This window comes from Serinus canaria, chromosome Z (assembly GCF_022539315.1).
Source record: "Serinus canaria isolate serCan28SL12 chromosome Z, serCan2020, whole genome shotgun sequence".
In the NCBI taxonomy this organism is placed as follows: Eukaryota; Metazoa; Chordata; class Aves; order Passeriformes; family Fringillidae; genus Serinus; species Serinus canaria.
The window spans coordinates 67,334,365-67,352,386 of record NC_066343.1 but is presented as its reverse complement, the minus strand read 5'-3'; the positions used below and the strand labels follow the sequence as shown (position 1 = coordinate 67,352,386).

The 18,022-nt window shown below is 52.1% G+C and overlaps 1 protein-coding gene across 2 annotated transcripts in view; it reads left to right on the top strand.

Annotated features, from left to right (window-relative positions):
- Window positions 1-9,258: 9,258 nt before the first annotated feature.
- Window positions 9,259-18,022, top strand: part of CNTFR (ciliary neurotrophic factor receptor) — a 201,518-nt gene continuing 192,754 nt past the window's right edge. Inside the window, exons 1-2 of one of the 2 annotated variants that reach the window (XM_050987315.1) lie at window positions 9,330-9,416; window positions 11,581-11,753. Coding sequence is in view for 1 of the 2 variants with exons in the window: in XM_050987314.1 (XP_050843271.1) it covers window positions 9,318-9,416 (99 nt within the window). In the remaining variant the exon portion in view is untranslated. Of the gene's footprint in view, window positions 9,417-11,580; window positions 11,754-18,022 lie in introns of both variants that reach the window. The other variant, XM_050987314.1, reaches the window with a different exon arrangement.

Sequence of the window (18,022 nt, the reverse complement as noted above, 5' to 3'; positions counted from 1 at the left end):
ATCACTCCTGCCAGCCAGAGCACTCCTGCATCAAGCACAGGATTTTTGTGCCTCTTTTAGGAAAACAATCTGTATTGATAGAGAGATCAAGAGAATGGTGAGCATCTCACATTTTTTAGTAGTCCATAAGTGCAGATTAAGCTGATTTATCAATTATTTGAATAAAAGGGTGTCTCATGCTTATCCCAGAGATAGTGAGGACTTGCTTCTCTGCCCACTTCTGGGCACAGGGTTTGCAGAGCATGAAGGATATACCAGGAGGAAAAGCCAAAACGCTGAGCCAGAAGAGAAGGGGAAGGAATCTAAAAGCACTGCTTGACAAAATGTCACCACTTTCCTCTGAGCCCATTGTCTGAAAATAAGAGATGGTGTGCTTTTGTTTCCATCCCCTCTTCAATTAGCACAGTGGGGACAGCCATTAGTACCCAGCACTCCTCATCCAGAACCCTGACCTCCACAGAGAGGTCTCTAAGTACAGCTGTGATCTACAGCAGGGTCACTGCAGTTATTTATCACTGGTTACAGCAGAGAGTGATGTGGTGGGAGCTGTTACACCCCATGCACCAGCATTACAACACTTTCGTAGCAAGGGCTTGAAATGGCTGCTGGAGGGGAACATTTTCCTCTGGCCCTGACAATCCAGATGTTTGGGAGGTGCTGGGAGGCAGAAAAAGGGTGAAGTCCCAAAAAGGGGTTTGCTCCCTGGCCAGCTCAGAGGAGCCTGTGGGAAGAATCCAGCCCATGAGAGGCAAATATGGGGCACTGCTGACCTGGGCACAGCCAGACCAGAGTGGGGCCACTGATGGGAACCAGCACACTGAGATCTGGGCTGTCTCAGCCCCACGGGGTGATTTGGTTGTTGCTCTGTTCACTGATCTGTTCTCTAGCCTCTGCTGGCTGTATCTGATGGGCTGCACATGCTTGGGGGAGCATTCACCTCACCAGCTGGTTGGGATATCTGCCACCCCCCTTCTTCTGTCCTGCCCTGAATACATCCCTGCTTCACTAGCCAGTGCAGACCTCAGATGTGAGTCTCACACTCCTAAACCCAACACACCCTCCCAGAAGCAAAACTGCTGCTCAAGATATCTCACAGAGCCACCTGAAGGCATGGAAACTGGTCCTTCTCAGCATTTCTTGTCCTCTATATCACTGCTCCTTTGCCAGGGGTGCCTGGGGGGCCCAGGACCCACTGCTTGATAATTTGAAGGCATAGGAGAATGAGCCCTTGCTTCCCCACTCTGCTGTAGGAACAGGCAAAAGCCAGAGGAAGGATGAGGGGACAGCACAGGGACACTGTGAGGGTGTCTCAGGGATGTTTTCATTTGTCCCATGCTGCAGTGTCCAGCACCACTCTGCCCCTTCTGTCCAGACATCAGATTTAGCAGGGGTGTCTGTCATGCTGTTTATCAGAGGACACTTCTCTCAGTTAGACACCCCACACGAAGTATCACTTCCATTAAAGCAGGGCAAATCGTGAGACCACTGTGTTACCTCTTTCCTCTGCAAGCTCAGCCCCTCGGCGCTCAGCCCAGCCCCGGGCAGGCTGGGGGAAGCATCCCAGGCTGAGCACTCCCCTGCCGAATCGTGTGCCCACCCTGGAGAGCCCCCGCGGCCGCTCGGAGAGCGCCGAGCATCCTCCCGCGGTCCCCGAGCGGGCCCTGCCGGGAGATGGCACTGCAGGCACGGAGAATCATCGGCCGCGCTCCGCCGCCCACAGCAGCCGCCGGAGCCAAGACAGCCCTTTTATTTGGTCTTTCCTATCCTTCCCCCGAGACCCCGCTGGAAAAATATTCTTCTTGTCCCCTGTGATCGCTGCATCCTCTCCGCTTTGCAGTATTTCTTTCACCTCGCTGCTAAGGAAGGAGGCGGCAGGTGCACAAGGGATGGTCGGGGGTAGCTGCCACATCCCTGTCAGCATCCGGGCAGAGGGATAGAGACAGAAGTCTGTGCCCTGTCCTTAAGCGATGAAGACACCGCTTTCCAAACATGTGGTTTGCAGTCTCAGACTCTGCCTGGAACCCTCCAGAGCATGAATATTTCAACTGCAGCCTCCTCTGGATCCATAATCACCCAAAACTTCCCTGGGAGCTTTTTTTTTCAGTTCAAACAAAGAAGCTGTGCAAGCATAATTAATTTCCCCGTCTCTAGGTGGGAAGCTTTGCTAAAGTGGCTGTCAGGAAATCAAAATTTACAGCACCTGAAGTTTTGCTAACTCGCTGTTTCACATCGCGGTACCAGGGGAGATGCAGATTTTCTTGTTTCTCATGAGAGCTTGAATCTCCACCTGGACGAGACTGAGAAATTTCGGCAGCCTTTTGCAGTGCTGGCCCAATTTCCTAAGGAAATTTCATGGGCTTTTCCTCACCCTGCCAGATTTTTCAACACCTTTCAGGAAGTCACAGCTGAGCAGTTTTGGTCAGGATAGTTTTGCGTTTCAGGGAGAATATTTGGACTGTTAGGTCTTCTTGGCAAACAGTTGTTGGATACTCCCAGGATGGGTGTTTGTGCTCCGCAGTGGTGCATTGTCCCAAGCAGCAAGGTGTTCCCAGAATGGGATATAATGTGAAAACTCAGTGAGAAGACACCCATCAATTCTCTTGTGAAAACACATCTGTTTGGGCTTAGATAAAATGTTCCAAACTGATGCTGTCTTAGGCTTGGGGTTTTTTTTACTGATGGTTGGGTATGTGGTGGTTGTTTTTTTGGTTTTTTTGTTTGGTGGGGTTTTTTTGGTTTGGGGGTTTTTTTTGGGTTTTTTGAGGTTTTTGGTTTGGTTTGTTTTTGTTTTGTTTTTGTTTTTTTTTTGGTTGGTTTTGTTTGTCCCTTTCTGGGGGCAGGTGAGGGGACAAAGGGGTATATGCGATGAAGGGAAATATTTTTTAGTTGGAAATTCTCATATCTGAAGTTTTGAGAACAGGAACATGTAGGTGCTGTACCTGCTCTGGGGAGATGATAAAAAGCAATTATGCATTTTGATGTAATGCTCTATTCTGGCGTTTTTACAGAGAAATGGTTTGCTCAGTTTAAAGAAGGAGCCAAATAAATCTGAAAGAAGATCAGTGTTGAAGGGTCACAAGTGGAACGCTTCTACACAGGGTAAACAGGCAGGTGGGCTGTGATTGTGCCAGGTGTGTGAGAGAAGAGCAAACATTTGCCCCCTTTTGGGATTGGCAGTGGTGAAGGTGAAGGAAGGGAAGGCTGGAATGCAGCTAATGGAGAAGAAAGAAAAAGGAAGATGGCAGAGGGTGCAGGAGCAGAAAGAAGAGGGAGTATTTTTCTATTTTTATGAAAGGACTGTATGGTGCACAGCAGTGTCCATTCTGACTTTGTCAGCGGCCACAGGAGCCATCCATCTCATGGTATAGGTCCACCCCACACAGAGGCACCAGGGAGCTGTGGGGTGAGGATGGGGCTTAGCCCAAGAGGGTTTCACTTGCTTGATTGAGCTTCTGGGCTTGTAGGAGTTTATCTTCAAGGTAAAGGAAGATAAAAGATCAAATCATTATAAAAAATGCATATTTAAAAGGTTTGTATTCACTGAGAGCCAAAAAGTGGAGGGCACAGGAATGGTGGTGGTGGTGGAGTCATATTTGGGATAGTGACCTCCCACTGTAGCTGTCTCCTCCAAAGGCAGCTCTTTGGGATCTGCTGTTAGAGATGGGAGCTCTCTCTTCATCCCCTGCTCCGCACACCCGGCACTGATGTTTCCCAGGTGTTTCTGACTTGCAGGGTTTGAAACTGAGTCACCTTTGATTTCTCCTGACATTTCCCAGAATTTTTTTAACTGCAATATTGTATTTATCCCAAATGTGGGTATCTGGGGAAATCGTGCTTTTCAGCTAAAGGCAATAAAGAGAAAAAGTGAAACAAAATTAATCTTTCCCCATCAAAAACCCCCCAAAAAACCAAAAAAAAGCCAATCAAAAAAAGCCCCACCAAAAACCCCCAACCCTTTTGAAAGTCATTGGGGCAGGGGTTTTCAAATTCCTCACCAAAAGACATTCCAAAAGCAGCTCTTTCATTTTTTTCTTTCAAACCCAACCTTTTCATGCTAAAAACATCAAACCGCTCTAATCCCTGGCTTCTGCTTTCTTATGTGAAGAAGATGATTTGTGATAGAAGCCAGTCCCACAACCAGAGCAAGGAGCCACGCTGAAGCAGATGCTGGCTTGCCTCGAGGTGTTAATCCACAGGCGGATCGTGGGGATGAACCAGCCCTGCTGGCACCGGCCATGGCTCGGGAAGGGCTCACACGTGGCTGGCGAGTGGTGGGGTTTTGTGGCAGGGGCTCTCAATCCAGGCAAAAGCCACAACCATCAGGACATCCTTGGTTTCTCCAGGGTGATGAGAGCACTTGTGCCCTGCAGAGCTTGGGGCAGTTTTGGTGCAGTTCTGCTACAGAAGGGGCTGGAGGCAGAAGGCTCCACAGAGCAGCACTAACCTGGGTGTGCTTGATGCCATCCACATTCCCTCTGGACACCTCCAGGGCCCCTGACCCTGGCAGTGGTGAGCCCCTGTAAGATGTCCTGATCCATGGGGAAAAAACAACCGACCTGGCCAACACACAGGATTATGGTGCTGATTTCCCCATTCCAGGAGCATTGCAACACTAATCCCGTAATTCAGTGCAAAGTGGTAGAAAACACGATCGCTTTAATGTCTCGGCTCTTGCCTGAGATTTCATGGGGCTGCTCTTCTGGCACCGCAGGAAAGAAAATGCTGGAGGAAACCTTTTCCAGACCCCTATCCTCTTGTTCCTCACTCAGAAAGACATGTGCAAAAATGTATTATAAATATGGCTTTCATTCCGCACTGAGCCCCTTCCGAGTGAGGAGCTGGCAGCCAGGGGTCATGTGGTGAGTGGGTGATGGGACAGACGTTATTTATAACAGGTGTCAGGCGATACTTTGTCATCGATATCTTACCCAGCAGTGGCAGCAGCAGCAGTAGTAAGGGGTCTCTCCATATTCAAATCTCTGTTTTCCAGGAGTGGGTTTGGTAACAGCATGCACGGAACCCGATGTCCTTGTTGCACATGGAAATTTCACTCATTTATTTCAGCTGACTGGCAAGACCCAGTTCTCTCTGTACCACTCTGCATCCCAAATCATGCTAATCACTCATCTCTGTGCCACTTAATGCCCATGACCAGGGCTACATCCAAGGACAGGATTTTCTCCTGCACAGATCTTTGTGCACACTCATGGCTGCATCCCACTCTGTCCAGGCTCTGGAGGTCCCCACGACCTCTCCTTGCCCACACATTGTTGTATGCATGCAGATGCTCCCCACCATCACCAGAACTCTTCCCAGGCAAATGGGTAATTGACTGGAAAGCCACAGCCAGGTCCTGTGCTTATTATCTCCATCTTTGTCTTTCACATGCACCTCCCACTATCTACACAGGAAGAAGTTTTGGCAAATGTAATAAAGACAAGGTGAAGTTTTACATTAAATATTCTCTCCTGCTATGAGTTCTGAGGAATTTTAATCAGTCCAGGAGTACCAGCAGAATTCCTTTGCCTGCAATCTTTTCATGATCTTGCTTTCCCCTCTTGTTCCTCGTGGGGAGCATTTGCTGAGAAGATGATTAAATTGGGCTGGTAAAAAGCTCGTCGGCTCCATAGCTTCCATCTTTTCCTGCTTCTTTGCAAGAACATTTGTACTTTTTTCTGGCCTGCGGCATGCAAGGTCGGCTGCTTTCTTTGCAGTTTTCTTGTACGTTTCCTCACCATTGTTGTGGGGTTTTTCCCCCTCCAGAGAATCTCTTTTGTGCAAAGGCGAGAGACAAGGCTCCTAGCTCAGCCTGCTGTGTTGTTGTTCGCCTGAAGTCCAGCAGGAATTCAAGGAATGGTTCCCCACGTCTCCTATTCACCTTGCTCCTGCCAGTGGCAAGGGGTCGGGCAGGGGGCGGATATTTTGGGGAAGCAGTGAGGAAGGAGTGCAGACTCAGGGGCTGATGTGAGCTCAGGGATTTTGGAGGGCTGAAACTCATCTGCTGTTGCCTGCCAGTAGTTCAGTGTAGGAATTTGGGCATTTTCCTTTGAACAAATGATTCACCAGTAATCATTTAATCAGCTCTCCCAATGTTTGAATAATCTGTGAGTAATTTAGTCAGATGTTTGCCACAGAGTATCAAATAAATGATTTGGAAAGACACTGGCTCAGACTCTCACCTCGTATGCTCAGCTTTGGGGTAAACCAGGCCAGTGCTGTCCTCTGAGCTTTGGCCTCAGGTGTCCAAAAGATTTACAAATGGCCAGGACCAGCCTCAAACTGGCCAGTTCAGGATCTGACCATGGCTCAGCTGTACAGTATTTTTGCCATGCAGCTGTGAAGCATCTGCTCTCCTGCTTGGGGTACCACTGCTGCTGGAGGCTGGGGTGGCATGCAAAGCGCCAGAGTGGCATTTTTGGTGATAGGTGTCCTGGCTGGATATCAGTGTACAGGCTTGCGATGAGCCCCTTGCTTTCTCTGAGTGGCTCCCTCTGGGGTGCTGTGGATGGGGGAAGCAGCCCAGGATGAGGGACCGATGCTGGCTCATAGGCTGGTGGAGAATTATTTCCCCAGGTTCAGCTCTCTTCCTGGACCTAATAAAGCTCCAGTATCTTTCCATTCCTGTCCCCACAAAATCACCTGCTCTCCTGACACACTTCCCAGTGGCATCAGAGAGCTGCTGCCTCTCACAGAGCTTTGACTCCTTCTTTTTCAGCTCTGATCCTGGCTGACAGCAGGGAGGGGTGGAGAGGGAGAATGAGGGGTTGGAATTTTTTTTCCTTTTCTTCCATTTTGTGACTACTTCTATCCAATCCCAACTGGGCAGGAGGGTCACTCCCCAGCTCTGCTGCATCCTGTTGAAAAGCCTTGGAGACATCGGCTTTTGACTTTTAGTTTTTCCTCCTCAGTTTTTTTTTTCTGTCTCTTTTTTTTTCCCTAGGACCTGCTATCTCAGATTCCCCCAGAGTCCCAACACGCTGGTTATTCTTCATGGATTAAAACTACTAACAATAATAATTTATTGTGCGCTTTCATCTGAGACAAAACATCATTATTTCCATCCAATTAATAGTGTCTTTTAGTAGCATCAGTGAAAAACTAGAAAAAACCTGGCTCCCACCCAGCCCCCTTCCTCTGCCTGTGTGCCATTGTCTGCACAACTGCAAACAGAGGTGGTAGCTTTGATTTAACTAACTTATCTAGTTAAAACAAAAGAGAACTACTTTTGTAGGCTTGCCCAAATGTTAGGTTTTTGGGTTTTTCTTTAACAGGAAGATCAGGAAGAAAGCTCTGTTGTTTTGTTACTACTGTTGTTTTCTTCAGACCAGGAGAAGTCCTGGGATGCCAGGGAAAGTGGGAACCTGCCAATGGGAGTATTTCTCCCAAGTCTCTCTGCAGAGTTTTCTTGCATGTGTTGTTTCCTGAGTCACGGGGATTTGAGCTGGGAAGGCTCAGATATCTGGAAGCTGGAACAGCTCCTATTGCCGACCTGAATGCTGATGTCCAGGGAGCAGCACCCCTGCCACAATCACTAGGCTGGAGATAAGGGCAAAGGATGTGCATAATGGGATTCAGGGCTCTGCAGGGCTCCCCAAAATCGCTTGTGGGCACTGCTCCCTATCCCTTGCTGGCAGCTAGCCCCTGGCAGGGAGCAGGCTGTTTCTTCATGGGCATTTGTCTTTTCCAGGCTGGGAAGACAGAGGTATTTTTCTGCACACTGGCAGCCAAGTGGGGGATGTGGCTGGGAAAGGCTATTTCCCCAGGCCTCCTGCTTCATGGCATCCCCCAGCCAGTGCCACCAGGGTGCCAGTCAGCCTCTCCCCAAATCCGACCCACAAGGTGTTTGCCTTTGCATGGGCAGTTGGCAGGAGGCAGGGGTGGATGCCCTGCAAGGGTGCCTTCCCCTCGGCCTCCTGCCCACCCTGCCCTTCCTTGCCCCGAGGCCACTTGGCTGTCCTTGCTCACCCTCCCCATTGGCTCCTGCTTGCTTGGCCTCACTGCTGCTTTAATTTTAGCAATTCCTTGGAAAGAGTCATTTTCCATAACTCAGCTCTCAGCGGAGCCCTCTGCCTGCCAGCTCTGCCTTCTCACACGTGTTGCTGGCGTGCCCCAGCAGCACACGCCTGCACCTGCCCGGCCAGGCCTGCCTGTCCCAGCCTTTTTTGCACACCAAATCCTCACACCCGGCTCCCGTCCCCACCTGGCACATTTCATCCTGGCACTCCCAATCCTGTTGTGCCGTGGCTGGAGTGGGCAACCTGTCCCAGCTGTATGGCCACCCCTGGGGCTTCCCCCACATCAGGAGTAACTGGGCAAAGCACAGGGGGACATCTGTCCTTTTTGCCCTGCAGACCCCACCCATACATGTGACAGCTCTCTGTCCTTATCTGTGATAGGAAATGCAGAGTTCCCACATGCTGCAGGGGACCCCACAGGCTGGGGTTATGATGGATGGGCAGGGTGGGCTTGTTCAGCTCCCACCTGGAGGTTTTATTGAAGTGGGGAAGGTGGGTGCAGGTGTGGCTGCAGCAACTGTGCGAGCGGGAGCCCAGCCTGCACGTGTAGTGGGTGTTTGGTTGTGCAGTGTGTGTGAGAGGGATGAGAGGCTTTCATGACAGTATGCATCTTCCTGTGGACGCTGCTGGGCACTCCAGGAGGGTGTTGGTGTGAGGCAGCGACGCACTCATGAGTGGGGTGTGTGCGAGGATGTGCACAGAGATGGAAGCGTGGCTCCTTCTCTCAGGTCTGCATCTCGTGGTGGAGGGAAGGGACAGTGCATTGTCCCCAGGTGGAGGGTGCATTGTGCACGACAGTGTGTATGTGTGTGTGTGTGTGTGTGTGTGTGTGTGTGTGTGCACAGGGCCCGCATGAGGTGACCACGACCCTGCTGCTTCCACTCTGGGGAGGTGGGGCGACTTGCAGGGACTGCTGCTGGTGATGTGTGTGTTTGTGTGCAGGGCGCCGTCCCCACGGTGCTTCCACGAGTGTGCATTAGCGCGGGGGTCGGTGGGGTGCGCGTGTGTGTGCGTTGCCTCCCTCCGGCTCAGCATCCGTGGGGAGGGAGGAGGCGGCGGCGGCGGCGTGTCCGCAGGGGCGTGGACCAGTGTGTGGCTGTGGGGGGTGCGTGTGTGGGTGTGCGTGCGTGTGTTTGTGTTTGTGAGCCTGTGTGTGTGTGCGTGTGTGTGTGTTTGCGGGCGGGTGCGCGCGGCGCGGCGGGGCCGGGAGCGCGTCCCCGGCGCTGTGCCGGGGGGTGCGGGCTGAGCTCATCGCTGGCTCCCCGGCGCTCCTTACCAGTGGCTTCTGCGGTCACATGGGTTATGTGCTGGAGTTTAAAAGAGCTTATAGCCCCCGAGCCGGTGCAGAAGCAGCCGGTGGTTGCATGGGGTAGCGCCGGGAGCGGCGGCAAGGAAGGCGCCGTGAGTACCGGGCGGCCGGGGCCGGAGGGCGGCACGGGATGTACCCCCACCCACGGGACGGGGGAGGCGGCGTGCGGGCACGGGGGTCAGCGGAGGCTAGCCGCGGGGCCCGCCGCCGACGGAGGCGGAAAGGAAGGCGGCGGGGAACGCTTTCTTCCCCCGCATTCGCTCCCGGTCTTGTGCTCCCTCCCGCCCCGCAGCCGCGCACCTTTCCAGCGCCCGCGTGTGTCCGCGCCCCGACGTGGGCCGCGCGTCCACCCCCCCCGAGAGGCACCAATTTGGGAAGCTTACTTTCCTGCGCCGCCGTGCGCGTGTTCCCGGCCGGGAGAGATGGGGGGCAAGGGGTCGGAGCGTCCCCGCACCCTCCGAGAAAGCGGGTCCGCATCGGGGCGCGGCAGTGGGACCCCCGTCCCCTGCCCGGCGGGACCTCCGTCTCCTGCCCGGCCAGGAGGGCATCGCGGCCGGCACCAGGTTGAGGGCTGGGAGGGATGAGTTCTCCCTGCGGCAGTGCGCGGGGCTGGAGAGGCTGGGACTGCGGGGCGGCTCTTTGTAAACCGGAGCCCGTGGATTTCCTGGGCGGGAGAGCAGGCTTCTTCTCTGTCTCTCCAAAGGCGCAACCTGCCTTCTTCTCTGCTGTGGCAGTGCAGATTTTATTTTTTCTTTTTTTATTGTTTTTTTTTTATTTTTTTTCCGAAGTGTGATTTTATAAGAAAAGTGTCTGCATGGTGCTTCTGGGGAACTGCTCTCCCTGGGCTAGGCAGACAGTTCATCCCGAGCGTGAGTACAAGGGCTGCTTTCCAGAATTGCATAATACACACCGATCCCTATGCTGCTCAAAACTCCCTGACATTTCCACATCTTGGTGACTTCCCCCACTGCAATCCTGAAAACGAGTTGTGACTCCAGTCAGCTCGTGAGCCAATTTGTGGTGTCTTCACTGAGGACAGAACCAGGTCTGCATGTTCCAGCTTCTCTGGCTTCTCTGGCAGTTGTTTCTTTAACCACTAAACTTTTTTTGGTATAACGATCGGCCCTTCTTTACTCTCTTACGTTCCACCACCCCAAGCTCACGGACACATGTGCAGGGTCTGTTCAGAGCCCAGGTTACAGAAAGGAGATTGCCTGCAAAGCCATTCAGTTTCTTTTCCCCATCCCTTTGTGTTTTAATTTGTGGGCTGGTTGAGGAGCTCCTTTCCTCGGATTACTTTTTGCTCAGGAACTTGCTGACATCTCCTTGAATTTAGTGAATTTCACTGACTGTGCCCACTCTCAGCACACGATATTGTGTACTTGTGTGAGGGACAGGACCTGCACATGCTGCTGCCAGTCCCACTGGCTGTGTGTTCAGGCAGTGAGGCACTGACATTGGCTGCTTTCTGCAAAATGTGCAAATATGTGGGAGCAGCCATTCTTTCTCCCAGATCCCTGCCTTGCCCCTCTGTGAGGAGTTAGAGCTTTGCTGTGATGTCCGGAGATGTGCAAGGGATGCTCCTGTCTGGGCAAGGCAGCATGCTGAGACCAGGTCCTGGGACCGGAGCTCTCTGGGGCTCACTGCACCAGGAGGGCTTTCCCAAGACAGGCTGAGCTTTAGAAATGAGAACCTCGTGCCTGGCAGTCTTCCTTGTGACAGCTCCTCAAGATAAGTTTATCAGAGATCAGAGTCTCTTGTCAGAGCAAGCCAAGCCATGATCTAATGATTGCACACTATCTTTGGTCTGATTTATCCCAAGAGGACCCCATTGTGCCAGGACTCTGCATCCCTTTTCCCCTGAAAAGTGTTCAGCAGCTTCTGGACTTGGAAAAAGCCCTGATACCTCTCAGAGCCTCAAAGCTCGTGATGCACACACACATTCAAATAACTGTGCGACCAAGGCTTAGCTTTTGGAGACGTGACTGACTCTCTGAAGCTGGCAGCAGGAGTTTTGTGGGTGCAAGCCCCAGCTCCTGGCCACTCTCATTTAATTCCCTGCAAGCTGGAGACACGCATCCTGCTCCAGCTCAGTCTGGGGCTGGGTGTGCGCCTGGGGAGCCTGTCTCTCAGCTCTGTCGTTTATTATTGCTGCCGCTGCCATTATGCCTGACAAATGAGAGTTGCTGAGTAATGTGCTGTTTGTGTGTAAATATCTGAGTGCTCGCAGCTGAGCTCACTCCTGCCACTTTGCAGGAAGCCATCTCAGCACCTTTCCCCTGTGAAGACCCGGGAGTGCAAAAGCGTCCTTCTGCGGGGACCTTCCCACCGCTACCGCCAGCTCTAGCCTCCACTCTCCACCGCTCCCCTGCAAGCGTGAAGCCTCCATCCTCTCCGGCTATCGTGGCAGCCCTTCTGCTTTCCTGAGTGTGAGTCAGGGGTGGGAAAGGGCTCTGTGTGTGTGTGTCTGTGTGTGTGTGTGTGTCTCTGTCTCTGGGTGTGTGTGTGTGTGTGTGAGTGCACAGTTGCTCCCTAGGGTCTATGTCCGAGGCAGAGTGAGTTTTGGGGACTTTGAGTGTTTTGATGGAGACAGTCATGCATAACTAGGAAAGGAGTTTTGGGTTAGTTTGGGTTTTTTTCCTTGCCTACTCAGCCCTGCGTTCCCCCTCATTTCATCCCAGTGCTGATGAAGATGCTAAATTGCTCCTTCCCATATTGTTTTCATCCCATTTGCAGATTAGCATCCAACTGCTTCTTGCAGTCAGTACTTGCTCAGCCCAGCTAGGCTGATCGCAGCTTTTTTAGTCTCCCCTTGTAAATCAATCCCTTCTGCCTCGTGATAATTTTTGTCGCTCATTTTTCTGAAATCCCTCCAATTTGTCCATTTTGTGTCGGTGACGTATGCCTGGCCCTAAACATGATGTATACCAGGCATGGCAGCGTGAGGGAAGGACACCTCCTCCCCTCCCACCCCGCTGGGGCTTGTGATGCTTTGTCAGCACTGAACTGAGTTACTTCCCCATTATTCTAAGCTATAGTCCCTGCTCGGTGTTGCAGAAGAAAGCAGCATACTCAGGTCAGTGCCCTGGGGAGAATTCCTCCAAATTTTGGTGATGGGTTACTGAGGTTTGGTTGCATGCTGGTAGCAGATGCTGGAAGGGGCTGGTGGTCTAGGTGTATTCCTGGGGTGTCTCTTCCCACAAAAACTAATAGCTGAACAGGAGGGATGAGGAAAATAAGAGAGGGTAAGCTGGGCAGATGGGGAAACTGAGGCATGTGCATGCACATATCCTGTGCACCTTTCCAGCACACGGCTCTTGTTTAGGTGCTCTGTGTGTGGGGTGTGGCTGCACTTGTTAGTGTTGCAGCTGGCACAGGCATTTTCCAAGGAGATGCTGGACCTTTGGTCAGAGCAGGCTGGCACACGGGGATGCTGGGTTCTGGGCTGATTTTGTTCATTGCTTCCCGTGCTCATAGCCAGAGCCTGATGCCACAGGTGCTCTCAGGGGGAAGAAACAGGGTAACAAAGTGCCTTGCATTCGTGCACTTTGAAGTTTTATCATGCCAAACCCTGAGCTCCTAGGACTGAGCATTCCCATTCCCTGGAAGGGCCGTGCCCTTCCAGGATCTGTCTATTTTTAGGAGGAGTTGTATTCTGGACAGTGTCCACTGCAGATGCTCTCTGCCTCCTCCTCTTGGCCCTCCTCCAGGGACACCGTTTGGGCTATCTGCTGGAGGGGCCGATTTTGCCGGGGCTCCACCAGAGCAGAGCAGAGCAGAGCGGAGGTGGCACCGTGCTGGGCATGGGGATGCCTGGTGGGCTGTAGCTACCCCGGGGTGCTGGGGAGGGACAGCGAGCTCATGCTGTCCCTTGTATGGACTGCTGGGAATGGCGTTTCGCTGTGCTCCGGGTGCCAGCAGGACACGGTGGCTTCTGCACGGTGTGGACGAGCACGGGTGCTGCCTGGGCCAGGTGGTACCCGGCGCTCGGCGGTGCCCGGTGTCGGTCCGTTCGCCAGGATGACACTAGGGGGCACGAGATCTGCTGGAATTCCTTTGTTGGGGATGGGAAAGGAGGCTGCAAAGCTGCTTTTGACCCTTCAAGCCCGGTGCATCGTTCCCCCGCACGTTTTGCAGGAATTACGAGTGTTAAACCCCACGAGCTGTCCCGGTAACTCATCCTGCCGCCAGGGCAGGAGGCGGCTCTCCGGAGGCTGCTCCGCTGGCTCTGTCCGTCACTGGCCGTGGAAGCGGCAGGATAGGGATGGAAGCGGTCAGCCGGAAACATCTCCGAAGCAAAGGAGGTGGATGCAGCCGAAGTGCCAGGGAACCTCCGGGGAATCTGGGAAATCCAGGAAAACACCTTAGCATGGTTTTAATGCCTCTCTAGAGGCGTTGTCCAGAGCAGGGATTAAGTTAGATTCAGGGCTGGCTTTCAAGATGCAGCGTGTTATGGTTTCATTTTCTGCTGGTTGTTAAATTCATGCATGATGTCTCCTCAGGGTCGTGTTTTCCCAAAGCAGCAGAAACTTTAGAGAGTCTGATTTAATGAATGGTTCTGATCGATCTGAAACATGGAGTGTGTGTGTGTGTGTGTGTGTGTGTGTGTGTGTGTGTGTATTATATATGTGTCCATCTGCATATCTGGGTGGGGTGCAAAGAATATGTTTTTGAAGGTATGTTTATGCATTTCTGCATACATCCAGCTGTAATATTGTCCTGAGTCCTTAAAATCTATTATTCCAGCTGTGAATGCGTGTATATATATATTAAAGCACTGCATACTGGAGTCGTTCTCTCTTGTTATAACAAACCTCACAGAAAGCAAATAAAGAGACATTGTTCTCATAGCAGGCTTTTAAGGGCTCAATATTTATCTTCTATGAATTTTGATAGTTTTTGTTCGGCATGTTTGCAGTTATGGTGGTGGTGGGGGGTTTGCCTATCTACTTCAAATTTTGTGCTGTTGGGAAACTGAAAACATTTGGATCATTTCAGCTTATTCATTAGGTAATGAAAACAGAAGTCAAGCTTCTGGATTGAAATGTTGGCACTTGATATCACTCTGGCATATTAATTTCTCAATGGTTAGAGTTTTTTCTAATGCCCTCTGTTGCCAGATACCAGGCTCCTTTGCTGGAACTGTGCTTCTCTCCCGAGCCCCCGGGCAATATTTTTAGTAGGACACTGATGCATCGCAAACATTCCTGTACTCCGAGAAAAGGCTTTGCTGGCTGTTGTTGGAAGTAGCGGCAGGATGGGTAGAAAGGAGAGATCAGAGAAGGACGGTGCTGCCGCTGCGTCAGAACGTTTGCTTTGTGCCTGTGATGGAGGTTTTGTGTCGGGTCGCGCAGGTGCGTGCCTGTGCGGATGTGAGGGCAATTCCCCAGCTGGCTTCTGAGACAGGACTGAGAAGCAGGGGTTTATTTATTTTGAAATGCCTTGTGAATTGGAAGGAGGTCCGGGAAGAAGTGCCGAGTCAACTTTCGAGTCAATTAGGGATGTGCCTGGAGGTGTGAAGTGTTTTGAAGAGGACAGGGTGATTTGTCTGAAAGTGTTACCTAATTAGAGGGTATAGTCAGGGCTCTAATTGGCCATGACACCCTAAAGATGTTATCAAAGCCCTCTTGAGGCATGGCTGGTCCCGTGCCGTGGCTGCGAGCTGTCGGGTCAGTGTGGCCGTGCGCGGCCAGAGCTGCCGCTCTTCGGCTCAGAGGCAGCCCAGGTGCTTGAGCAGGCTCTTTTCCTTTCGGGTGACTTGTGATACCCTCCGGGGCTGCTGCCAATCTTGAGTGATGTTCAGAGAGTCACAGAATGAAAGGAAAGCCTGCAGCAGTCGGAAGAATTAATACTGGTGCCCACTATGTGGGAAATCCCCTCTCTTTTCCCTGAGGGGGATTACTTTCTGCTGCTCTCTGCCTGGGGGGAGGCTGGAGGAGGAGGAGGGCTGTGAGGATTTGCATTAAGTGATGCTGTACTAACAGCTGGTGGAGGAATCGTGACCCCTTTCTTTAGCATTGCCTGACAGAGGGGACAGGGGATCAACTGAAGTCTGGCTTGCCCAGACCTGGTTGTATTTAAATACTATGCAACACACCCTTTGAGGGGGAACTGGTGCAGGAAGCAGTACAAGTGCTGGGTAAGAAGGAAAAGCTCCTGGGAAGGCTTTTCCCTGATACTGGAAGGAGCTTGCAGCCTCCACCTCCACCGGACCACACCTGGGTGGTGGGTGGCTGTTTCCCTTTTGAGAGGGGGGGCTGCGGGTTGCTCTCTCTGAGGGTGCTCTCACTGCCTGCTGTTCATCTACCAAAACCATTGTTCAGCAGCCCTGCGAGGAGAGGAGTGTGGGAGTTTCCCGTTCCCAGCAGTGGTGCCAAGAGCCAGTAGGAGCCACCTGAAGCCAGGGAGTTGGCTGGTGGGTGAGTGTGAACAGCAGGGCCATTGCCATTCTCAGCAGCAGCGAAAAGAAGAATGCTCTCCTCTCTCAGGTCCCCGTGGCTGTCAGAGCCCTCTGAATTGCCAGGAGAGAGCAGTGGGCAGCTCACACCTCCTTGGCAGGAAGGAGCTACTGTTACTCGTGTTTCAGTGGGAAATGAAACGGATCCTGGGACAAGGATGTTCCCTGTGTGTTTCATCAGTGCTGTGAGGAGCCTGGCTCTGCAAAGGGACTCTCTGTGCTTATGTAGGTGGGGTCGCAGCCCCCCAAATGCAAACACACAGCCAGGCACGCTCCCGTGCTAACAATTAACCTAGGGATGCGCCTGCTTTTAATTATGTGGGTGTTAAGCCAGTGAATTCATTTTGTTCACAAAGTTGCAGCCTGGTATTTTCCTACTGCTCCTGGTCTCTGGTGGCATTCCCAGACTCTGGAGCACATGTGCAAATAACTAGGGGACTGTGTCTAGTAACTTGAAGGACCGTGCCACACAGGGCTGCCCCAGGCAGCTCTCCCTATGCTATTTTCATGCTGTCCCAGTGCTGCAGGGGCCAGGCTGGATTTTAGGGTGCTGTGTTATAGGTGGTGGATGGGGAGCTGCTCCCTGTGCTGTGGTGTCACAAGCTGATCAACACAGAAGGAGGGACCTGCCCTGCTGCCCTCCTGCCTGGGGAAGCAGCCTGGGTTGGGTACCTTGGCGCCAGGCACGAGATTTGGGTATGAATTCAAACAGTGTCCTGTATAATAAAACAACCTTATCTATGCTTTCGCTCTAGGTACACTCTGTGCCACAGTCCTTTTGTCTAGGGCCTAAAAATGCTGGTGATAATGAGGATACATCCTTTCTTGTGGTTAAAGTGTGGTTCTCAGATAAAAAGGGGAGGCAGCCTGTGCTAGACTTCACCACCAATGTGTAATTTACCCTCCTCTGTGCCACTGAACTGAGGGCTTGAAAAATAAATACGTTAAAAGGAAAGAAAGACAACAAAAGGCTGCTGGTGCTCTGAAATTCGATCAAAAAAAGCTCTGTCCAGTCCTCTGGGCTTCTCACTTAACGAAGACCTCTAGAAACAACAGTGTTACAGTAAAGTACAACCACAGATAGCTGTGGGTTTGGGGACGGGACTGCTTTGTTCTTGAGGAACCAGGTTGAAGTTCATTTTGGGTATTTCTACTCCCCCCAGAGCTGGGGCGTTACTGTCACTCCATGAATCCAAAGCCATTCAAAGCTGCCTGGGACCTCTCCGCTTTGAAATCCTTGTCTAGCCTGTTGTGTCTCCCCAGTATGCCAGACACACATATGGGTGGGAGGCTGCTGGATTTGGGAGCCCAGCTGGTGGGGGTGGGAGAAGTCGCACCGAGCTGCCGCCGCTCTTTCTCGCGGCTCGGTTCAGAGCGGTTTCCTCTCGCCCCATGTCCCGGCCATGTGCGGGGCGGCCGATTGCCCACACGTGTTGCACAGACACGTTTCCGCGCTGCCTCTCGGTGCCTGCCCACCTATTTGCAGCTGGGGGAGCTGAAGCTGCTCTTTCTTGTGATTCGTAAGAAAAGTCTCTCTCTGGATGGAGTTGTCTGTGCTTTTATTGACCTGGTTACGGGAACGACAGAGGCTTTTCCGTCTCCTGGACGCGTGATTTCTGCAAGGGCTCTGGAGCAGGGGCCGGCTCTTGCTGCTGGTGTGTTTCCAGTTCTCCTAACGTGATTAGTCTGACAGGCCCATTGGGTATGCTGGTGAGCCTAGTTTTTATTTTGTGCATGAAAGTAAGTGCTATGACAGGGCACAGAGCACCAGCTAATGTTGACATCTGTGCAGGAGGGACAGATGTCAGTATTTTTGGACAGTATTTTTGGCTGTGCCTCAGATGTGCTGTGCCACCTGGCAGAAGCCCCTTGCCCTTTTAATGGGGCATTTCTGTAATGTCCCAACTTCCCGACCATTTTGGAGACTCTTCCCTTGATCAGCAGTTGCAGTTGTTTTGCCAGAAGGTGCAGTTTGAGCTCATTGAAACCTGAGTGCTGAGGACATTCCAGGCATGCACCTGACGACTCCATCCTTCAGAAGTCCAACAAGCTACCATCAGTCATTCCCATTGGCACACTTGCCAGCTGGGCTCCAGTTTTGTGCATGTTGCCATCTTCCAGCAATGCTGAGGCACACCATGTTTTGGGGGCTTGTATAGATGGGAGGAGGACTGGAATAGGGATCATCGATCATCCCTACTCTGCAAGCTGCTTTTTGCTGTACAGACACATCTGCTCTCC